The 21,724-nt window shown below is 50.0% G+C and overlaps 7 protein-coding genes across 7 annotated transcripts; 4 read left to right on the top strand and 3 right to left on the bottom strand.

Annotated features, from left to right (window-relative positions):
* The first annotated feature begins 477 nt into the window (after positions 1 to 477).
* Positions 478 to 2,248, top strand: BKA67DRAFT_87175 (uncharacterized protein). The gene is made up of 5 exons (XM_046109506.1): positions 478 to 783; positions 853 to 1,007; positions 1,179 to 1,208; positions 1,393 to 1,896; positions 1,953 to 2,248. Exons 1-5 carry the CDS (start codon positions 660 to 662, stop codon positions 1,998 to 2,000), a joined length of 861 nt encoding a protein of 286 aa, XP_045952343.1. The 5' UTR covers positions 478 to 659; the 3' UTR covers positions 2,001 to 2,248.
* A 1,294-nt stretch (positions 2,249 to 3,542) lies between these two features.
* On the bottom strand, positions 3,543 to 4,373 carry BKA67DRAFT_663711 (uncharacterized protein; the record flags this gene model as incomplete). The annotated part of the gene is made up of 1 exon (XM_046108234.1): positions 3,543 to 4,373. One exon carries the CDS (start codon positions 4,371 to 4,373, stop codon positions 3,543 to 3,545), a length of 831 nt encoding a protein of 276 aa, XP_045952342.1.
* Positions 4,374 to 5,881: 1,508 nt separating this feature from the next.
* Positions 5,882 to 9,299, top strand: BKA67DRAFT_663710 (uncharacterized protein; the record flags this gene model as incomplete). Its single annotated transcript, XM_046108233.1, has 4 exons — positions 5,882 to 6,233; positions 6,312 to 6,389; positions 6,484 to 8,890; positions 8,942 to 9,299. The coding sequence occupies 4 exons, from the start codon at positions 5,882 to 5,884 to the stop codon at positions 9,297 to 9,299; spliced, it is 3,195 nt and encodes a 1,064-aa protein (XP_045952341.1).
* A 1,348-nt stretch (positions 9,300 to 10,647) lies between these two features.
* Positions 10,648 to 11,179, bottom strand: BKA67DRAFT_663709 (translation protein SH3-like domain-containing protein; the record flags this gene model as incomplete). The annotated part of the gene is made up of 3 exons (XM_046108232.1): positions 10,648 to 10,874; positions 10,950 to 11,111; positions 11,167 to 11,179. 3 exons carry the CDS (start codon positions 11,177 to 11,179, stop codon positions 10,648 to 10,650), a joined length of 402 nt encoding a protein of 133 aa, XP_045952340.1.
* A 1,503-nt stretch (positions 11,180 to 12,682) lies between these two features.
* Positions 12,683 to 13,963, top strand: BKA67DRAFT_526615 (methyltransferase domain-containing protein; the record flags this gene model as incomplete). Its single annotated transcript, XM_046098767.1, has 4 exons — positions 12,683 to 12,882; positions 12,939 to 13,038; positions 13,101 to 13,847; positions 13,907 to 13,963. 4 exons carry the CDS (start codon positions 12,683 to 12,685, stop codon positions 13,961 to 13,963), a joined length of 1,104 nt encoding a protein of 367 aa, XP_045952339.1.
* A 434-nt stretch (positions 13,964 to 14,397) lies between these two features.
* On the bottom strand, positions 14,398 to 17,985 carry BKA67DRAFT_595366 (amine oxidase; the record flags this gene model as incomplete). The annotated part of the gene is made up of 8 exons (XM_046105156.1): positions 14,398 to 14,453; positions 14,515 to 14,968; positions 15,070 to 15,195; positions 15,265 to 15,471; positions 16,013 to 16,069; positions 16,395 to 17,271; positions 17,323 to 17,707; positions 17,760 to 17,985. 8 exons carry the CDS (start codon positions 17,983 to 17,985, stop codon positions 14,398 to 14,400), a joined length of 2,388 nt encoding a protein of 795 aa, XP_045952338.1.
* A 1,840-nt stretch (positions 17,986 to 19,825) lies between these two features.
* BKA67DRAFT_663705 (vesicle transport V-SNARE protein) lies at positions 19,826 to 20,754 on the top strand (the record flags this gene model as incomplete). The annotated part of the gene is made up of 3 exons (XM_046108231.1): positions 19,826 to 20,005; positions 20,148 to 20,566; positions 20,667 to 20,754. The coding sequence occupies 3 exons, from the start codon at positions 19,826 to 19,828 to the stop codon at positions 20,752 to 20,754; spliced, it is 687 nt and encodes a 228-aa protein (XP_045952337.1).
* Positions 20,755 to 21,724: the final 970 nt, after the last annotated feature.

Below are 21,724 nucleotides of genomic sequence, written 5' to 3'. Positions count from 1 at the left end.
GGTCTAGTTTTTCGGGGACTTTCTAAACACTATAGAATCCACACGATGGGGACAAGGTGCTTGTGCGATCGAATGGCGGGTCATAAGGCGGCTCTTGAGACCCTGACATGATAGCGATTGCCGGCATGATATCCACTTCGACATTCGATGGGGATGCATATCAAGCGCAGCCCATGTTTTCGAGTGCTTTTTTTGGGGCCTTGCCGGATTCAGCTTCAGGGAACACCCATGCGATAGGCCGTGAACTCGTGAGCTGAGCTTGCGACTTCGAATGAGAACCACGGAGCAGCCCATGGCGTCTAGAGTATATTGTGAGTTATGTCGATCCACCGCCTCAGTCCGTGTGGCCTTCAGCTCGGTGGGAGGTGTATAACGTTATGAGAATTACGAATGAGGCAATGACGGGGGCTGTGTCACGACACGATGAGTATCCCGAGGAGCGCAATGACCAGAACCATAAGGTCAACTTTGGATTATAAGAAGGACTGGTATCCTCGCCTTGTTTGAGTTCTAATTCCTCAGATCATTCAACAGCTTCATCAAACACAACTCTTTTCCATCTTCCTATCTTTTCTTTCAAGAAATCGCAGCCGGCTGCAAAGTACATTCAGCCTCCGCTCCTCTTCATTCTTTACAAGAACTTCGTTATTCATATCAAAATGAAATTCCTCACTACCGTAGCAGTCTTTACCGTGACTGTCGCGGCAGCTCCATTCGAGCTCGCCATGCGACAAGACAGCTCGCTACCGCCTCTGCCCAGCGGATTTCCCACTGACTTCACTCGTGAGTATAACAACCAAGCCCTGATAAATTTTACAAACATATGAAACTAATTTATTTACTCTCATCTAGCGACGGGGGCTCCTCCAACTGGACTACCAACTGGACTACCACCCCGATTCTCTGGGACACCAACCGGCCCGCCCCCGAGTGATCTGCCTGCTCCAACGGAGCCGGCGAGAAAGAAGGCTCGGCAGGACGCTTCCGGCCCTCCCTCTGGCGTAGCTGTAAGCAAATTCCCAAATGAGTCTTTTATATTATGATATAGCTTCATGCGAGCTTGTTGTGCGATGCAGCAATTTGGGTATACAAAAGGAGCGATCCAGCTGCGTTGCAACCATATCAAATTCCACTCGGTGTACGAGAAATGCTTGCTGACCTCGATACTTGTATTCTAGCCTACTGGACCGCCACCATCAGGAGTAAAGGTAAGCAATTATGCAGCAGACACAATCTGCATCTTCTTCTTCTTCTTCTTCTTCTTCTTCTGCTTCTTCTCTTAGCAACTCTCACAATTGTCTGATATGAGCTTCTAAGCTCTTACAGTGACCAAGCGTTTTCATATTCCTATTAAATTGTCTTGTGGGAACCACAGCTGACACAATGCTACAGCCATCAGGAGCCCGACCGACCGGCCCTCCGCCGTCTGGGACACCAGCTGCGAAGCTCGCAGCCCAGCAAAATGATCCGTCTGCTCCACCTCAAGCATCTGGAACGCCACCTCCGCAACCCAGTGGCGCGTCAGGCCTTCCTCCTCCATCTGGCAAGCCATCAGATGCCCCTGCGCCTAACCCAACGTTGAATGTTCGCCAGGAAGCCTCGTCTCTTCCAGCACCTCCCAGCGGTACTCCACCACCCCTTCCGAGCGGCGCTTCTAGACTTGCTCCTCCCAGCGGTACGCCTCCACCACTTCCTAGCGGTGTTTCTGGACTTCCCCCTCCCTCTGGCAAGCCATCAGATGCCCCTGCGCCTACCGCAACATTGAAGGCTCGCCAAGAGGCTTCGTCTCCTCCAGCACCTCCCAGCGGTACTCCGCCATCACTCCCGAGTGGCGCTTCTGGACTCCCTCCTTCTCCGCCATCGGGAGCTCCCACTGGTGTTTTCTCTGGCCCTCCTGTAAGTTGTTCACTACACTATCGAAAAAGCAATTACTAACTTTTTTGATGCTACAGCCCAGTGGTACACCTCCACCTCCCCCTGCCCAGAGCACTGCCGCCTAGAGTGATAAAGCGTTATCACAGTATGTCTATACTTGTAGGCTCGGATATTTCAGCTTGAGACGTAGAAGGCCGTTTTACACGCTGGTCCTTGACCTACACCGCTGGAAAGGTACCAAGATACTAAGGGGAGGTGAATCTTCGGTGTGATACTAGGTTGACGCTATCACATGCATCATTTCGTCAAAATTATGGGTAAACAGTACCATTACACGCTCGTTCGTTCACAAACAAGAAATAGAAAGTAGAAGAAATAGATGAGTTCTACAAATTTGATCCGACTTTCACTTCCAATTGATATCATTATCACGCTTCGGTATATCGTGATAAGTCAGGCATTCAACTAGATTCCAAATATTTAATGGAAAAATCATGATAGATAGGCCTAAGTATTCTTGATCGGATGATACGCCTTCGATGTTCTCGGGCGATGTTCCCATCCACTTTGTCACACCCAAAGAAGGGCACGTTCCATGTCTTGTCATGCCTGGTGAATTCACTGTCGATTGTGTGATCCACTTGCCGGTAAGCAGATGAAGGTCAACCTGCGGAACAAGGAGAGCTACTGTACAAAGCTGACATTCTTCGTAGATGCGAAATGCCGGCCAAGAAAAAACGTTGTATCTCAGCACAAACTCACAAAGCTTGACTGCGTTGACACGTTTGACACCAGCCTTACGTGTAAATCGCTTCTGATCGAAGGTATTGACCGTGTCATCACAGACAGAGCGATTAGTATGCTGCACCCGTGCTGACATCATGATGGTGCTTCCCTTATTAAAAAGGTTATAAACATCAAGTGGGTGATTGCTCACAGCTTTGCGGGTGGCTGGGCTGGTGGAATGAACTTGCATCGTATCTTTCAATGTCATCAGTAGTATGGGACAAGATAATTTGACAGGAGTGAAACCAATCTGCCGTAGTAGCCAGCGCAGGGGAACTATATCTTTTGTTATACTCAGCTGAACAGGATCCACCAGAAGTTCGGGTGCCAGGTCTGAATGCAGCACGCATACGAAAGGAGTGAATTCAGCAATTTAGCATTCGTGCAGCCAACGATGGTGATTTGTCCAGGACCCTAAGCCATCAGAGCATACAGGTGATATACAAGATAGCATTGAATATTAGTTTATGTTCCAGGTATGTTCAACTTCAACACCATACCTCATTCACTTTACACAAGTTCATCTTGCGACCGACATGCGAAAGAATAACTGGGGCTCGGGCCACTCAAAAAATTTCATCCTGAGTACCTGTACGTGATATTGGTGGCTTCGTTCAATACTGAACTATCCACATGCGTGATCGTGCCTGCTCATTAGAAATGCGAGCCAAGCTTGAGGGGGCCCCTGAATGCTCTCCTTGTTATTTTCGAAGACAACCTATTCAGTGAGCATTTCAAATTTACTATAGACGGGTTAATTAACGGGATTTCATTGATATCCAAGGTGAAGGGCCACTGCAGTCAGAAACTACATTGTAGCGTGCTTGAGTTATCCGTTAGGCCAGACCGTGCTCATTACGAGAGCTGTGGAGCTGAGTGCTTCAACCCAACGTATTTGAAATATGACTGCACAAGGTTCCCTCGATGTATCTCTGAACTTCTTCTGCATCCACAGTCTTCACATCATGTTCTCGGGTAGAAAATATAAGGAGTTCTGGAGACTTTGCGATGATGTGTAAGTGCAGGTGGCTTACACTCTGTTCGTCCCATAGATGCAGCCCGAAAAGAAAATCGTTGGTTCCGAGATCGTATATTTTATTCTGCATGGCAGCGAGGCGATTGCGTGCTGTTTCCCACGACTCATTTACTGCTTCCTGCCTCGCCTTGTTGTTGGGGTCCTGATTTTCCAAGTTGGCGAGCTGCGAATCCTTTCTTGCAGATATTGTGTCCTGTACATGCTTTAACACTGCACATCTGAAAGGGTATACTTTCTCGTCGTCATTGAACTCGTTCCAATTTCTCTTGAAAAGCTCGATCATGTTTTCGATAATATGGACATTAGCGCGGTTTAACGAAACTCCGTTGAAGATCCTGGCTTCAGGGATGCCCAAAAGATGAACCATCGACATGCTAGCTCTCTTTTCTTCACCGGGGTATTGAGCAATGTCGAAGGATGACGTGTTACCGATGATGAAAGTCTGATCGTTCCTTGCCAGCTTTGCGTCTTTGGGGTTTCGAAAGGGTGGATTGGGTGTTAACCATGAGCCCTTCTTTGCTAATGGAAGATCGACGCCATATTCGTGACCCTCTTTGCCCTGGGAGTATGCCAGGACATCAGCTATGGCACACTGGATATCCCAGAACTTTCTGTGCCGTTCTCTGATCTTTGCCCCCTTGCCTGAGAAGTCTTTTAAGGACGAGCCGTTTGCCATGGTGTAATTTAACTGGACTTTGTTCGTGTAACGTTTTGTCGGGTATAAGGTGTCAAAGGGAAAGGTCGTGTTCAAAATATCAATTAAGCTTGGTGACCCGAGAACTTTGATATTCGTATGTGGACTACCATGGATTTAAGATATTTATACTCTATCAGCTGTGACTGTTAGTGCGTAATTGTTGGTTTGCGAGACATTTGAAAAAGGCTAGCGATTCGGATCTGCTTGACAGAACAAAGGATCTGGCCGTTTCGAGACACTTTTGTGACACGACAAATTGCCACGAAATAAACAAAGGGTTTTTACTTACTTAAATATACAAGCTATATTGTTACACACCAGCGTCATTCGTTCTTTCACCATCTACAGCAACACAACGACAACGATAGTGGTCATTTGCAGAAATTGGTGACACTTGTGTTTTTTTCTACGTACTACTATTTTGCGGAGAGAGCTTAATTTGCGTTTGGGGAATAGTGTTGAATCAATATCGGGGATGCAATTTATTCAAGTGATGATCTTCGAATACTCCATCTGTGAGTTAGACAACTTCGTCAGAGTTAGTTGCAAATGGCATACGGAACAGTCCTTAGTATGGATTCTTGTCGAGGGTACTGGTATAGAATTGCCTTTGGCTTGCACTTCCCCGAACACCCGTCTTCTAAATGAAAGGCAGGTATTGTGCATGATAGTGAGTAAAACCTTCCTTGAAACGGGAAAACCCCCAAAACAATATGGCCCTTTAAAAGAGATTCACGACGATAGAGCATCTGCAATTCTTGCTGCCCTGCCTTGAATTTTGAATTTGATACACAATCATCGAGTCGGCTGGTACAAATGAACACGTACCTGCCAAAAGCGCAGAAAGAAGCTTGATTGGAAGTCACCACCTCTAACCTGTATCTATTGCAGGATCTCGTCATTCCTCCCACCACCAACTTGCACTCTTCATCATTCCCGTTGAGAATTTGCTGGAGCTGAGGTGTTCCTGACCCCTCTTTCCATCGTCCCTCTCTGTCTTCACTGAGCACTTGCCTGCTTCTGTGCTGGACTGTGGGTGATAACATTCACCTCTGTTCCTTTCGCCTATTTTTCATCTCCCCATCCACAACATTGTCGACCGTCCGCCTGCCAGCTAACTTCTCTATCCCAGTTTTGCAACAAAGCTTCGACAATCCATCAAGAAATCTTGTATGCATACTGTTGCCGCTTGCTCGTGAATACTCGTTTTTTCTTTCTTTCTTTTTCTTTTCTTGGCGTAAGTATTCTTCCCTCAGACCTCATCACAACCACCATTCAAGGATTCCATCCAGCCCTTCTCAAGTATGCCACTGGCTGAATCAGCTTAATGAAGCCTCACTCAAACGCCGACTACCTTCGCCTTACCACATATTCACGTATCCATCCCCATCACCTTCCTTACCTAGTTTATCTAATCGTATCACCAACCACCTACCGTTTCACACCGTGGTAACCCCAGCCCCCCAGTCACCTAGACAACCATTACCATGGTCCGCAGAGCCAAGCTTATCAAGAGCCTCTACTCTCGGCTCAAGGCCTGTCAGGAAAACGATGTTGCTCTGACAGCGCCAGCCATTGTTGAGATGAAGCATTATCTCCGCAACCACCCCAAGTGCTCGCAAGTTTGGGTCGAGGACATTGCGCATCCCACCAATATCCCCATTACACTATCAGCACCGTCAGAGTTGCCAATATTCTTACAATCTCAACTGCAAGCACAGAAGGGACTTGCTGACAATCTTAGACCTTCTGTACAGGCTTGTGTAATACTACGATTTGCAGCTCGGCATCTCGCCAGAAGACCCAAGTGGCCTGGCACCTTCCCGACTCTTTTCCGCTGTAAGCCTACAGAGACACGACGCAGTTTCTGCCTTTTCGCTTACCTCGATTTCGACATGTCATCCCGAACGTATACAGTCTCTGAGCTGCTAGGACTCAGAGACTCGCAGTCCTCCAACCTTTTGTGCGACAAGGTTAAGGCTAATCCTGAGCTCGGTATGTTTCAGATGACAATTTCATTAATCTGCACCTTCCCGCAGTCTGACCCAAAGTGAACGTTTCCAAACGGTGTCGCTGACCTTTCTTTTAGGTGAAATCATCATCAAGCACAACGGCACAGTCCAGCCACGTCGCCTGAAGAAGGCCAAGGACGATGCTATCTCTTCTACGGACAGTGACGAACATATTGTATTTCAGGGCAAGAGGCAAAGCCGCCTACCTGTCAACAACCTTGATGGAGAGACGCAATGGAAGTACCGTGGTCGTAGTGGATCGGAACGCAACTCCATTGAGCCGATCGCCGCTCCCACCGGTCTTGACACTCAACAGAACGAGGGCTTTCAGCGCTTCTTCAAAGCTGTCGTCTCACCAACACACGTCCGCGTCACGGCTGGTGGACGTATTGTCCCCAACACTCGGAACGCCACATCCCCAACTGCGAAATGGGACAAGGAGCGAGCTGATCCGGAGAGTGACTCGGGTGAATTGAGCAAGAATTCATCTTCAGAGAATGTCACCGATCAAGATGGCAATGCTCATCAACCCACCCCAACTGCCCCGACCATGGTCCTGCCTCCAATGGCTCACCACATGTACCCAGGCTATCCTCCCATGTTCGCTCCCTTCGGTGCGCCCGTGCCCTTCTACCCAATACCAAATGGAATGCCGATGCCTTACGGTTTCCCACAAGCCCCAATCCCAGCAGCCAGCGCAGCAAAACAACCAGCGGCACAAAGCGATAAACAGAGACAAACTGAGGACAAACCTGAAAGTCCAAAGACCCAGTACGGACAAGAGGAAGAAAAGAAGGTCAAGCCTGCTCCCATTAAGATCTCGCCTCCCGAGCAGTTCGACCAGGCCCGACCTTACTTCTTCAACGGTAACGTCTTCTATCCCGGTGGTCCGCTACCAATGCAGAGTCAAGCTACGCCTATGACACCAAGTCCCTACTTTGGTGGCTTTCCAGTTCACCCGACTATTGCTCGCGCCAGCTCCTTCGGTCAGCCCTCGCCCATGCTTCCCATGCCGGGCCCTCACATGTTGGGCTCACCAGCTTTTGCACCACTTCTGAGTGCTGGAGCACCACAACCCACGCAACCTTTATCCCAGTCCGCTAAACCTGAAGCTGTATCGAAGACACCTACTGCGAAGCCGCCCATTACCTCCATCAAACCTAGCCAGATCACACAGAGCCAGCTTACTGCACTTCGATCTCAGCTCAAGTACTACGAGGACCAGCTCCAGTACAACAAGCACCAAATCGATGAGAAATCTACTCGAGATCAGATTCAGACCATTCGCAAGCTGATCGGGCAGTTTGAGCACAACTACCAGGTACAGGTCAGCTTTGAGAAGACCATCTACCCGAATAGTGACAAGAGAGTCGTCACCATGGGATCGGAGTTGCCACATTGCAGGACCCCTTCGACACCAGGTATGAAGGAAAACATTGTGCATAGCGGTTCGCAGGCAGGCTCCATGAGATCTATCCAACGCAGTTACCCAACACTGAACCACACACAATCCATGGATCAAATTCGACACAAGACAGTCAAGGATTTGCGCCAACGGGCTGGTATCAATTCTTCTAAGGGAATGGATACCACTTCGGCCTTGTGCGCGCTGGAGGCACACCTGACCCGGGGATATAAGCAAGACCCTGTCAAGAAGTCTTCGCTTCCCACACGTGCAGCGATGGCGCCCATCTTCGAACCAAGGGGAAACACGCCGTCCATGCTCTCTCTGGAGCCAAGCGACCTCGGCTCTATCGCTGACGCTGATCAATCTAGTGAGTTGGATAACCCTGCCACTCTTCTGTTGAACAAACAAGGGCTTTGGCCAAGCATGAGTTCTTCGGGCCATATTTACCCTGATATTGGACCTGCTGCAACTATGAATGGCACTGAAGGCTCGACAGCGCCCTACTTGGTTGGGAAGCTGCCTAACGGCTTGGGCGCCACATCTGGTCATGCCGGCGATTGTACGTATTCTCGAGATCTCACAAACGAAGAGAAGCGTGCCCGCCATGTTTACTGGGGTGGAATCTCAGTCAAGGGATCTGGCTTGCCCAAGTTCGATGGCAAAGATTTCTATCCAGCATCGCCAGTGAAGTCAAGCGAGAAGATTGATACCACCCCAAAGGCGAACGCTCGACAGGTTCCTATGGGTCAGCCTGAGGCTGAGTATAGTTTTGGGAGTAACAAGAAGTCCGAGGATCCCTTCCACATCACTCGTGATACCGAGAGCACCCGCTCAGCCAGGAAGCTAAGCCACGCCGTACCCATCATCAATCCGGAGACCATGGCCCGCGAGGAAGTGAAAGTCACGCCCAAGGCTGTTAAACCCGCCGAGACTCAGGCTCAGTCCAATACCAGAAACCAGTACTTGGAAAAGTCTCCTGGTGAAAAGCCACAGACATCACCCGTTAAGACTCCCACAGCCTCAACTAGCGAGAAGAAGGTGTCTTCGGCTGGGCGACGAGCTTTGGAACGATCCAGGTAAGGTTTCCTCCTTTCAGAAGTCAAATAAACATATTGATCATAGTGCAGCAAGGGGTCTAGCAACGACCTTTGGCAGAGCATGATGAAGAAGGCATCGACCAGTGGAGCTGCTACCCCTGGCTCTGTTTCGTCAATGACAGCCAACGGATTCCTTCCTCAACTTGGTGGTCATGCTGTGGCATCCCTCACCCCTGCCATGACCAATGCCAATGACTCGCTGCGAGTGCTGTCGGGTGGTAAAGGAGATGCAGAACTCCCAGGCAAGCGTGCTCATTCCGAGAAGACAGGTGAGAACAGACCTCCCACAGATCTGCCATCATCTCAAGCGGACATCATTGCCGATCTCCACCAACGTATGCTTCGCGATGCCGAGCGTCGAGGTGTTATTGGCCCCGGCTGGCAGTAGTGGCGAGATGCTCCCCATTCAAAATCGGTCCAGGACAACCAGGGCTACCAACCCACATCTTATCACTTACTAGGACTGAAGCGAGACTGCTGGCACACTTTTCATCTGATACTCAATCATTGTTTGTATTAGCCTCATTTGTACGTCCCAGGGAAACATAGATATGTAAGGGTCAATGATATGCGATATCGTGCTTGGCATGTATTATAGAGAGAGCAGAGGGCCAATTTGGGCCGACATTATGGTACCGAGATCCGGATAGCATTTGCCTTAGCATCTCGACATCAGCCATTTGGCATGGTATCACTCGAGTACGGAAAAGTTTTCTTTGACAGTTTCTTCAGGCAGGTAATTAAACCGATTGACAGATTAAATATATGCTGGCTTGCGTTCTGATTTCCACAGAAAGTGCAGCAGACGTTGGGAGTAACCTCTGTGGGGGTCATATTCGCGTTGAATTATGGTCAGCGACTTAGGAAACAAGGTTTCGCACTGGCACGTAGAATTGCGAAGTTAAGTAGAAACACTTGTAAATATTAATTAGGACAGAAACGATTGGCGTCTGAACGTCACTCGTGGGCAAGATGAATAAGATTGCTATCACAGATTTCAAGCACAAGGGGATGTGCCTCACCATCAAACTTTCAACATCAAGATATAGTATTCCGCGAAAGTCTGCAGGCGAGAGCGAAGGAGCGGTGATTCATAATTTGCCCCCCCACTTGGTTTGCTCTTCGCCAGTCGTATACCTCGAAAACCATGGGTCTTGTGGTTGACGCGGAGATATCCTAGCGGTTTGAAGGAGATATGTAGAGATGTAGGATACGAATAAGGAATTTCAAGACAACAACTTGGACCTACCTCAGACTTGGCATACTTGCCGCATCTAAAACCGCGTTCGAGTCAGTAGGTAGGCTGGCTGTTGGTCACGTCGCTACACATATCGGAGCGAGTCAAGCAAGGGCTTCGGGAAGAACCTCCCATGGAGCGATTCACAGCTTTTTCCAGAGGAAGAGGCAAGTGAAACGGCCATTGTGTGCGTGAAACTGTTCTGTTTTGATGCAGTCGTGCAACTAGATGCTGAAACCCAAGCAAGTCCCCCGTACCTCTGCCTCGTTTCCTGAGACAGGGAACATGATTCGCAGGACGCCAAATCTCCCCTTTATCGACTCCATCAATGTCATGTCGTCCCATGTCATTGGTGTTCAAGAGCCGTCATGATCCGTTTGCCGTCCGCCATTTTATTTCGTGTCGTTGCCTTTTTGTACTTGATCCGCTTCCGATGTCGTGTGGTTGAGGGGTTTCGTCAAAAAGTTGTCATGTCGTGAGTTGGGCAAGTGCAGGGCATTTATGCCTTCTGCTGCTTGGCACGCAGCTCACGGCCGACCTTGATGCGCTCCAATATGGCCTCACGATCCTTGTCAAGCTTGAGCTTGGTGATGACGACCTTGGAGGGGTGGATGCCCAGAGGGACGGACTGGCCGGAGGCCTTGTCGCGGGTGATACGCTCGATGTGGATGACGTACTTGAGACGGTAGACGGAAGTGACCTTGCCCTCACGGCCCTTGTTGCTGCCTGTGATGGGCGATTAGCAATTGCTCGTGGTCACAGGCGTGCTGCGACGGAGGGGAAGCAGGTTAGGAGACATACCACGAACAATGGTGACCTCATCGTCCTTTCGGATGGGGATGGAGCGGACATTGTACTGCTCACGGAGCTCCTTGGACAAAGGGGCGCTCATGATGTTGCGGCGCACCGATGAGGGAGCAGAGAAATGAGCCTTGCGGCTCTTTCTGCGAGAGTGGTGGATACCTGGTCAAAATAGTCAGCGGCACGTTCGCAGTTGAGCTGTACGATATTCTCATACCGGCGGCAGGCATTTTGGCTGTTGGGTTGAGGTTAGTCGGGGTGAATTGGTGTTGACGGAGTGGTCGAGTTTGGCGGGCACGAGGAATCAAGGAGAAAAGAGAGCGGGAAAAGTTGGCCAAAATTTCGGGCGGGAGATTTTGCTGGTCGTTTGTGGGTTTTCGCAAATTCGAAAGCGGGAAAGTGTGCAATGCAAACGCGACCTCGAAGCCGCCTTCCTTCTCGAGCCAGTGGCTGTTGTGGCTAGTGCAGCAGGGGCTTTGCTGTCTGACGCACAGACCACATGCTGATCGGATCTTGTACTTTGTTGCTTGCCTGCCTGCGCTGCCTGCTCGCCTGCAACTCATCCGCACCGACAAGTGGTGAAGAAAGGAATCGAAAAATGCCAAACTCAACATGGGTGGAATCGCCTACGAGTGTACAACAACCCTGCCGTCAGAATTAGCCAACGTTCTTTGTCTTGTTCCTGTTATTGAAAACAATAGTCTTCATATCCTCGGCTTCCCTGCATTTCACCTTGCTACACCATGCCGCGCAGTAGCGAGACGGGGCGAGACGGAGCGAGCACATTTATATATATAAAGTCGCGCTCACAGAAATATCGTGCTACATGTTCTGATTAACTCACTAACATTGTGTCGTACACAAGGGCGTCTTGTCAAGTGTCCTGCTGAGGAGGTTCATCTGCCAGCAACAAGAAATGAACTATATACTTTGGCACTTCACGATTCCAGATCTGCACGCAATTGAGCCCCTGCGGCAGCCGGGCCCAACCCTGCATCTGCGTTGCCATGCGGCACATGCAAAGCCGGTCCTTGGCCTCATCCAACTACAATCGTCGTAATGCATGTCGTTGCAGTCGTGTTTGCTTGAGACTATTCCGAACTTTTCATGTTGGAAAAACTTCGCATATTCCGAGCCAACATTGCACACGCTCTTCTACCAGCAACACTCATACCAGCCCTAAGCTAAAAGATGACAATTTGTGACGATACTTATACACGTTGCTTTTCGGAACAAGTCTTATAATCGTGCATCTCCGAGGGCTATTGTATCTACAAAATACTCCTAGTCGTTAAGAGCGAACACTAGTCGAGATTCCCCATCCAGGCCGTCGGCCATTCTACGTGTCTGATATTGCAAGTGTCTTCGCATTGGGAAATGGAAGCGAACAGAGTGCTTTCTTTTCGGTATACATGCAAAGTACTAAGAATCCTTCGAGTTCAGCTCGTGCTTGGCTCCATATCTCGGCGGTTCCGCCTTTTTAGCACACTATTGGAAGAGCCAACAACCGTTGCCACAACTAGTGTAACCGACGGTTTGAAGGTTGCAAAGCGGCCGACCGTCAGTCTGTCAGGGAATTGAATGGCATACCCACTTCTCAACAATCAGATCATGCTTTTCGGGAAAGACTCTATGAGTATGATCACTTCCGGCAAACACAAGCATTCCAGTTCTTCGTCTCGTATGTCTACAGAATACCGCTCAGTACTTTCCCCATGGCCGAATATTCCGGCATGAACGTAGATGATGTGGATCATCCACTTCCGGCTTTCCAGAACGAAGATGGCGAAAACATACCGCATGGACAGACTATAGAAGCGGCAGCGCCTGTGGCCGCCGGCTCAATCGCAGGTCAGAATGAGATCATCAGTCAACTGGAAGTTGACTCGAACCGTTCTGACAATGATTCTTCCCTGGGATCCGAGATAACCTCGTGAGTGGGACTTGTGCTGATCATTCGGAACATGCCGACTTACACTGGCCATGCAGCACGTCGACCTCCTTGAGGAGCGAGGACTACGAATTCAGATTTGACCATGGGAGAAGATATCAAAGCGCAAATGACAAATACCATCTACCGAATGATATCGTATGCCTCCCCCCTCAACACCCCTCCAGCATACGGAGTGCTGGTTCTAATAAGTTAAACAGCAAGAAATGGACCGTCTCGAACTTCAACACCTGATCTGGCTTGAGCTATGCGGCGGGCGCTACAACCTCGCGCCGCTGGACACCATGAACACCATGACGCACGTGCTGGACGTGGGCTGCGGGACGGGCAACTGGGCGATTGAGTTCGCGAACCTGCACCCGAGCGTGCAGGTGGTCGGGACGGACCTGTCGCCGATCCAGCCCGACTACGTGCCCATGAACTGCACCTTCTACATCGACGACGCCAGCCACGACTGGTCCTTCCACCAGCGCTTCGACTACGTCCACGTCCGCGCCCTCACCATGGGCATCGCCAACTGGGACAAATTCGTCGATCAGGCCTACCGCTTCCTGCAGCCCGGCGGCTACCTCGAGCTCCAGGAGTTTCACATCCCGCTCGAGTCGCCCGACGGCTCCATCCGCGAGGGCAGCGCGCTGTGGCGCTGGGGCGAGAAGATCAACCGCGTCTGCGGGAAGTTGGGCATTGACTCCATGGGCTCGCTGAAGCACTCGGAGCGGCTGAGGAACAGGGGCTTCGTCAATGTGGAGGAGAAGCACCTCCGATGTCCGCTCGGGCCGTGGGCCAAGGGTCAGAGGCAGAAGAAGCTGGGGTGGATGGGCAGGAAGGATCTCTACGAGGGTATCGATGGCATCAGCAAGAAGTTGCTTGTCATGATGGGCGAGGGCACCGAGGAGGAGGTCGACAAATTCTTGGAGGAGTGCAAGGCGGACTTGATGGACCCTGCGGTAAGTAAATTCGTCCTTCTTGAAGTGATTGAAAACATGCTGACCCAACATGGCTGTAGATACATCCGTGCATGCCTTTGGATGTCATCTGGGGTCAGCGGCCTTTGGATAGTTAAGGGGCCGACCCTGGAGGTTAAGTATATGTAATGAAAAAATTCAGATCTGTATAGAGTTGGGAAACTCTCTCGCAGAAGCCCATCTGGAACAACGATTATCAAGCTTGTTTCGTTTAACTCGTTACTTGCGCAAAAGGGGCAAGTCCGCAATGCCGTGAACAGGCAAAATGGCAACCAGTTGAGATAAAATTACCACCGTCGGACGATTTGAGGCATGAATGCAAGAGCAACGATTAGCCACGTGCAGTGGTGTCTCTAATGGAGATAATCAATATACATGTCTCATCTGGTATAATACAGAGCAGGGCTGATTTGTTTTTCCTCTTCTTCTTTTGGCCTGCTTAAACCTGGTCAGCGTCACCAAAACAAGTATACATCCGACAAGTTTAGCTAATCTACAAGGGCATGGCCGACATCATGACTTCTGCAATGCTCTACGAAGTCGACGGTGTAATGTTCTGAAAGTTCCCGTTATGGTCATATTTCGCCTCTGTGAAAAACACGTCAGTAGCCGAGACTTAAGAGCACAAGAGGCAACAAGTAGCACTTACTGAAGAAGGTATAACTCAACGTTACCGTCTCCACTCCCTTCATGTTCAGATCGTTCAGCAAGTCTGGGTCCAGGTAGAAGAAGACGGGCATGTCGACCGTCTCGCCGGCGTTGAGCCTCTGCTCCTCGAAGCAGAAGCACTGGATCTTGCTGAAGTAAGGGGCCGTCTGCGCGGGGGTGACGCTGTACGTGGCGACGCCGATGATGTCCTTATCCGAGGTGTTGGTCGCCGTGTAGAAGGCTAAGGCCGTCTCGCCGGGCAACACCCGCACCTCGCGCTGCTGGGGCGTGAACTTCCAGGGCAGGATGTCCGACACGGACGCGTTGAACGTCACCCGGATCCGCTTTGCGCCCTCGACCGGTACCAGGCGGGTCGAGGCATCGACCTCGTCGCCGCCGGGGCCGTGGCCGGGCGCGCGTACGGGTTGGCCGCCCCAGCCTGTGGTTTGGCAGATCTGTATCGTGGGAAAGCATTGTCAGTTATAGGTCGCATTGCTCGAGGCCAATGGGACTGGTATGTGTCCCAGAAAGCAGTAGAAGAGGGCATCGATCATACCATCTTGTACATGGGCACACTTCCATAACTGAACGCAACGGTGCCGAGAATAATACTGAGGATGTAGTTCCTGCGGCCAAAAAAAAAGAGTCTCAGCTTGTCACTTTCTTCCAAGACAAAATACCCCTGCCTGTTTGTAATAGAGTCTTCCCGGGTTTCACATACAGTCCCGAGATGTTCTTATGTCTGTAATACGCCCTCAATCTTGCCATATCCGCCGCCACGTTCGGGTTCGGGTGCTGCGACGAGCCTGCCTTGCTCCTGGGGGCGGCACTGCTCGATACATTCCGCCGCGCCGCCTTGGCCTGGAATTGTGGTTGCGACTGCTGCCGTAGCGCGCGGCGACAGGAGTTGCAAGCCCATTTCGAGGTCGCGGGGGACTGCAGGGAGCGCAGCGATATCCTGGGTAGGTAATTCATGGTTTGCTGTACTGAGGGCATTCGGAAGCCGAAAATCGAATGATGTCGTACATTCAATTAGCTTCGGGAGCTTTGAATTTTAGGTAGGTGCAATGGTCTCCCAGCAGGGGTCTCGGCGACTGGCCGGGATCTGCAGCTGCAAGGGGCAGAAATGCACTGGAACATCGATTAATGGCGCTAGAATTCTGCTATCTAACTTAATTCCTTGTATATATTACGTGGTAGTATAGTATTTTCCAATTCATGGGCTCTTATAGGATCTACTTCATGCTCGTCATTATTAGGGTTACTATTTCGTTCTTTCTTGATAATAACTAACACGACAAGGTTACCAAAGCCATTATAAGCGACTGATGTAGGACATCGACAGTGTGCCACGCCTGCCTTTAATTTATCGTACTCTTAGCAGCTTTGTCAATTCCAGACGAACTAATAACACGAGGCCAGCCCCGCCATAAATTTGCCTCTCTATATCCAAAATGTCGGCTACTCGGCCGGCATCGAGGCCAGCGGCTATGACTGACCCGTCGAATGAACAAGGGTTCGGACCTTTGATCTGTTTCGAAAGAACATATATTAAGCTCTTATTTCTTCAATGATGCTACGTAGAATTTAAGACAAAAGGTTAGTAAAATATGTCCTCGAGGATACCGCAAAGAAACTTCTCAAATCTTCGTGTAGAAACAGGCGACTTAGAGCGAAGGAATTCTTTTTAAATAAGGAGCTCATAACTATGTGTATGATTATATTGCATAGACTCGTAAAAGTGCCAATACCGATTGAGCCCAAAAGATATGCAATCCCGAACACCAAGCTATGCCTTCAAATCCCAAAAACCTCTGGTATACAATATAATCATGAAAGCCTCCTGTATCCGTTTGTCCGTACCTTCCATTCCCCATTGACCTTTTTGGATGTCACCTTGGGCTTGATCCGTTCGACGACAGCCTCGAGAACTCCGATGACTAAAACCTGAACGACCAATATGATGACGCGCACAAGCAAGGCCCTGAGGCCCCTGTTCGGCTGTTTGCCTCGGCTGTATGTGGAATCAACAAACTCGAATGGCAGTTTCGCGCCCAGATGTGCTTGCGCCACATACAATCCGCTGCTGAAGCCATCCTCGTGGAAGCCGTACTTTGTCCAGGCTCCCGCGTAGCTGATGCCGCGCTTGTTCTGTATCCTACGCAGCTGGTTCTGCGCACGTATCGTGGCCGGGTTGTACAGCGGCGACGCATACGAGTAGCGCCCCTGGACGAGGTTCTTCTTGGGTTCGTGTATGGGGTTTAATGTGACTAGCACATCTCCAAATGGCTGGCGTGGAATGTGCTGCAGAACATTCATATTGTAGGTCAGGGACACCCTATCGATATCTTGTCGAGTCCATGGATCCGTCAACGTCATGTAGTTCAACGCCGACCACGCATTCTTCCGGACCGGCAGGTGCGTTAGATCCGAATGGAGAACTGCCGTGTTCTCGGAAGTCTTGAAAGTAGACATGATCGATTTCTCCTCAGGCGTAGCGGACGGTCCTATTATCTGATATGCCTGGTCGCCGTGACACGCGAGGATGACGTGATCGTACACAGCAGACCTGCCATTTTCCAGGTGTAGTCTTACTCGGCCATCGCTTTCATTGGTAACGTGTTTGACGGGTGTATCCAGGAAGAGGTGGTTTGGCGGGAACCCCTTGATAACGGCATCGATGTAGGACTTCGCACCACCTTCAATGGTCAACCAATCTGGCTTCTTCGATATTGTGTCTAGTAAATGGTGATTCCACCTTCGAACCAAGTTAGTAAAAAGTGCATGATGAAATACTCCAGAGGCTTACATAAATCGCACGAGGGTTGTGGCCGGGAATTCGAGACTGCATTTACTGGGACTGGTACTCCAGAGAGCAGCTGTCATCGGGATCAGATAGTCATTCTTAAATGTATCCGAGTATCCCTCTCGCTCCAGGTACTGTCCTATTGTCTCCGTCTCGCTCAGGGAATCGCCCTCATCCCTTAGCAGGTCTAATGCGAATTGATTGAAACGAATGACATCAAAAAGCATTCGCCACATCCGGGGCGAGAGGAGGTTCTTTCTTTGACAGAAGACAGCATCCAGACCCGCTCCAGACCATTCGAGTTTGCCATGATCTCGGGAAATGCCAAAGGTCATATCAGTCTTTGCCGTCTTGACACCAACCTTCTTCAGAAAGTTATTGAAATTGGCTACAAGAGAATTAGTGGTCTTGAGACATTACGGCTGTGATTGGATACACACGATATGTGGCTGCATTCAAGGCGATGAATCCCGTGTCGACGAGTGCCTGGTACTTCCCCCGCTTCCAGGTTACCGTGTTGGTGTGGCCTCCGAGCCGATCGGCCGCCTCATAGACATACACATCGTGATGAGTACGGTTCAGAGCCCACAAAGCGCCAATTCCCGCACTGCCTGTGCCCACGATGGCGACGGTTTTCCTGGGGACCCGGTTAACTGATGATGTCATTTGAGGTTTGACGGGTAACTCTGTTCTGTAGAAAATGAGGGGGAAATCGAAGAAGGGCGCGTATATGCGAGACAACAGCTCGTGAATGATCATATAGATGATTTGAATGAAATACATGGTTGTTGGATACCTGGAAGCATGCTAGGAGGGAGTATAGGAAGCATCTTGCTTGCTTTCTGGTAGCACTGGATGAGGCTGGACTCGCGTGTTATGACGAGAGGGCAATAAAGTTATTGGAAGCAATGCATTGAGTTGCAGCAAAATGATGCGCTAGGTGGCTGCTCCAGCTGTAAGTGCCCATCCTCTACGGATCCGTAGGCTGTACATTTCCAGGGAATGTTTGCATGTGATATAGAGCTAAGAATGCCTGGAACAAACTTACAATTCTTGTCGTCCTGGCATATCAAACTGTAACGGATTGGCTAACCTGACATTAATTCATGAGAGGACTCATGGGTGTACTTGAAAGCAATACAGCAAATATTTCCCCCAAGTCAAGGAGGCAAGGCACGGGGGGCGATCGCTGATGAGCGCAATCCGCGGCTTCGGGTTTGCCGCTTGACTTGTTGGGTTCAAGCCGCAGCGCAAAACCATTGTCCAACAAGGGTGCCCCAACATTCTTTGACAGGTGACCTTTGTTGTAGCGAGCTTTTAACATACAAAAACCATGCCGTAACTCAACACGGGTTGTTTATTCCGGACAACCTTTGTAATCCGCATCGCAGACCAATATTGATAGCCCAGGGGATCACGAGTGGCTTCGACGCTACAAGATATCTTGTGCAATTCAATCTTGATATACTCGGGTAACATGCTCCAACCCAGATTTCTAGGGTTGTCGATAACACCACTCGCGATGACCATGAACTCTGTTAAACGTCCAAGTTGAGAAATCCAACCTAGAAATGCCTGGGCACGTCACTGGGCAAGTAGCGATTCATTGAGGAGCTGCCGGAACCGCAACCACGGGGTTGGTTCTAGCGCATATAATAAATAACAGCGAGTGTGGTGCAGTAGAGAGACGATGCGAGTGAGTTGACCGGCGTGGAGATCTTGTCAACGGCGGAACAGACGTTAAGCAAATCACGCGCAACGCACTCTCTCGTCATCTCGTCATAACACAAGAGGAGACCGCAGTACGCGACCTACGAAAGCTGGTTCCCTCAAGTACAAAAGTTTACTGTTCACTAACAAAGAGTATGTCGGCGCTCAACGGGATCGAATACTCATAGGCGGTCTGCCACGAAGGCAAGCCGTCTAACATCCAATTCTTAGAAGCTCCTTTTCCGTCTGCCCAGCTAATACAACTCCGCGTCCGTAGGGGAAATGAGGATACAGAGCCTAGTATCTGCTACCGGGGGTTCAACTTTCTATGAAGAGGAAGGGAGAAAGCAGCGGGGAAAAGCGAATCTGGAAAATTTCTAGATATGCACGATGCGGAATCGTGCACGGACCCTTACATGGTAGCGTTTGCTTTGGTCTGCAGTAGTCAAGTCTAACCTAGACCAGTCTAACCTAGTGGGGCGTTTGTGTCTGGCTACAAAGTAGTGCTTTGTAGAGGCCCGAAAAGGGAAGGCGGCCTCGATCAGCCTCCATCTGGTAACAGACAACGGACAACCAAGGACCCGAATCGCCGGTGCCTAGCGACCTTTGGACCTCGATGCTGCGCGGACTTCCTTATTACATCACCTGCGACAACAACGACAACGACGACAAAAGCGATCCAGCCAAGACACCCCCGTTCACTCATCGAATAGGCGACCATCTCCGGAACATTCACTAACACACACCCCCGCCGATCCGTTCGCACCAGTCAATAACCCGCAACAAGGACGTCACCATGGCCAACCCCCTCGATACCGATGCCGGCTCCGAGCTGTTCAGCAGCTACGAGGCCGAATTCAAGCTTGTACAAGCCGATTTGACACAGAAGCTCGACCAGATCCCCGAGCTGAGCGGCGAGCCCAGAAAAGCCGCTATTTCTCAGGCCGAGAGGGCATTAGAGGAGGCAGACGAGTTGGTATGACTTCCCTCGACTAACTGCGACACTCTACTCGGTGTGCCGTTTGTCTGCAATCACAGGCGTCGCATGTCAGCCAAGAGACAAGCAGTTGTGCTGTAGCCCCATCTGTTCGAATCCACCCTTCTAACAATACAAATAGCTTGGGCAAATGCGCCTCGAAAAGTCCAACATCCCATCTGCCGCCCGCTCCAAGATCAACCAGCGCTTTCGCAACTTCGAGACATCCGTAGACCAATACAAGCGGAAACTCAATGGCTTGGCCTCCGACCGAGCCGCTTTGTTCGGCAACCGATACACAGACAACCCCTCGGGTTCAGGGCAGGATGCGCAGCTCGAACAGCGCCAACAGCTGCTGAACGGCACCGACAGACTAGACCGGAGCACCCAGCGTCTACGAAACAGCCAGGCTCTTGCCTACGAAACGGAGAACATTGGTGCGAATACACTGGCCGAGCTGCACGGCCAACGGTCACGCATCCTACACACTGGGGACATGTTGGGCGAAAGCGAGGGATATGTCGACAGGAGCGTCAAGACTTTGAGGGGGATGGCTCGTAGGTAATGGCTCCTCCTTGACTCCCTTCTGTCCTACGTTCAAATCTGCAAATTGGGGAACCAAAGAAGAAGAAGAAGAAACAGTTGCTGACATTTCAATCAGGATGGCTACGAATCGGGTAATCACCATCGCCATTATCACGGTGCTGGTCTTGTTGATTTTCGCCGTCATTTACAGCAAGTTCAAATAGGCAAATAGGACGATGAGCGGTCCATGATACGGCGTTTGGGTTTTGAGTGGGGTTTTGTGGAATTACTGTATCGTTGTACACCCGATAGGCTTCCCGTGTAAGAAAGATGGTCTAAAGTATTGGCTCCTTCACATCCCACTTCCAGTAGTGCATGCCGCGAGTTCCATCACGTTTCCCCCGTTACGCTCAATTTAATGTATAGTGACACTCCATCCGACCATGTTTCCGAGCACCGCCTGGCATGTTTCAAGCAGTTGTTTTCGACGTGGAGCCACTCTAACTTTTTATGCTGTTTGACTCTTCCTCGAATGTTTGTCGGGTTAATGGCACGGGAGTCTCGAGGGCGTTTGAAGCAAATTGTTATGTTAGACAATGAAGTCTGAGTTTCCAAAACGATCTTTTTCCTCTCAAGGGACTACGATATGACGAGCTATGTATATTACACCTCTGTCACTATACGACTAGGGAAGCAGGCGAGATGCTCATGCTGAACTACCATAGCTGACGCCGAAGTGGATGAGGTCGTTCGGGAATGGACCAGAGACGGGGAGGTCGACGTCCGTATAGGGAATCCAGACGACATACCAACACTAAAGAATCCCTACAGATACTATAAGAACAGCTAAAAATTATTCGAGCCCAGAGAAGGCTTTCTCAGACAGACAGACGATATCTTCCTTCCATTCAACTAGACACTGAGAAGACCTAGGAAAAGGAAGCATTGCACTTGGAGCCAAATATGAATTGGTGTAACTATGTTATTAGCAAGTCGTACTCCTTACTTGGCGACAAGTACGAAGAGATACTCGCTACGGACAGTAACCTGGCCATCCGTTATCCTCATCACTTCTCAAGCCTGCTTTTCCTCAACAGATGGAACGGAAAGAAGGAAAGAGAAAAGAAAAGAAAAGAAAAGAAAACGAAAGACAGGAGGGGAAAGGGGTAAAAAAAAAAGAAAAAAAAGCACCAG

This window comes from Truncatella angustata (assembly GCF_020726525.1).
Source record: "Truncatella angustata strain MPI-SDFR-AT-0073 chromosome Unknown BKA67scaffold_10, whole genome shotgun sequence".
NCBI classification, from domain to species: domain Eukaryota; kingdom Fungi; phylum Ascomycota; class Sordariomycetes; order Amphisphaeriales; family Sporocadaceae; genus Truncatella; species Truncatella angustata.
This window is presented reverse-complemented; position numbering and strand designations above follow the sequence as displayed.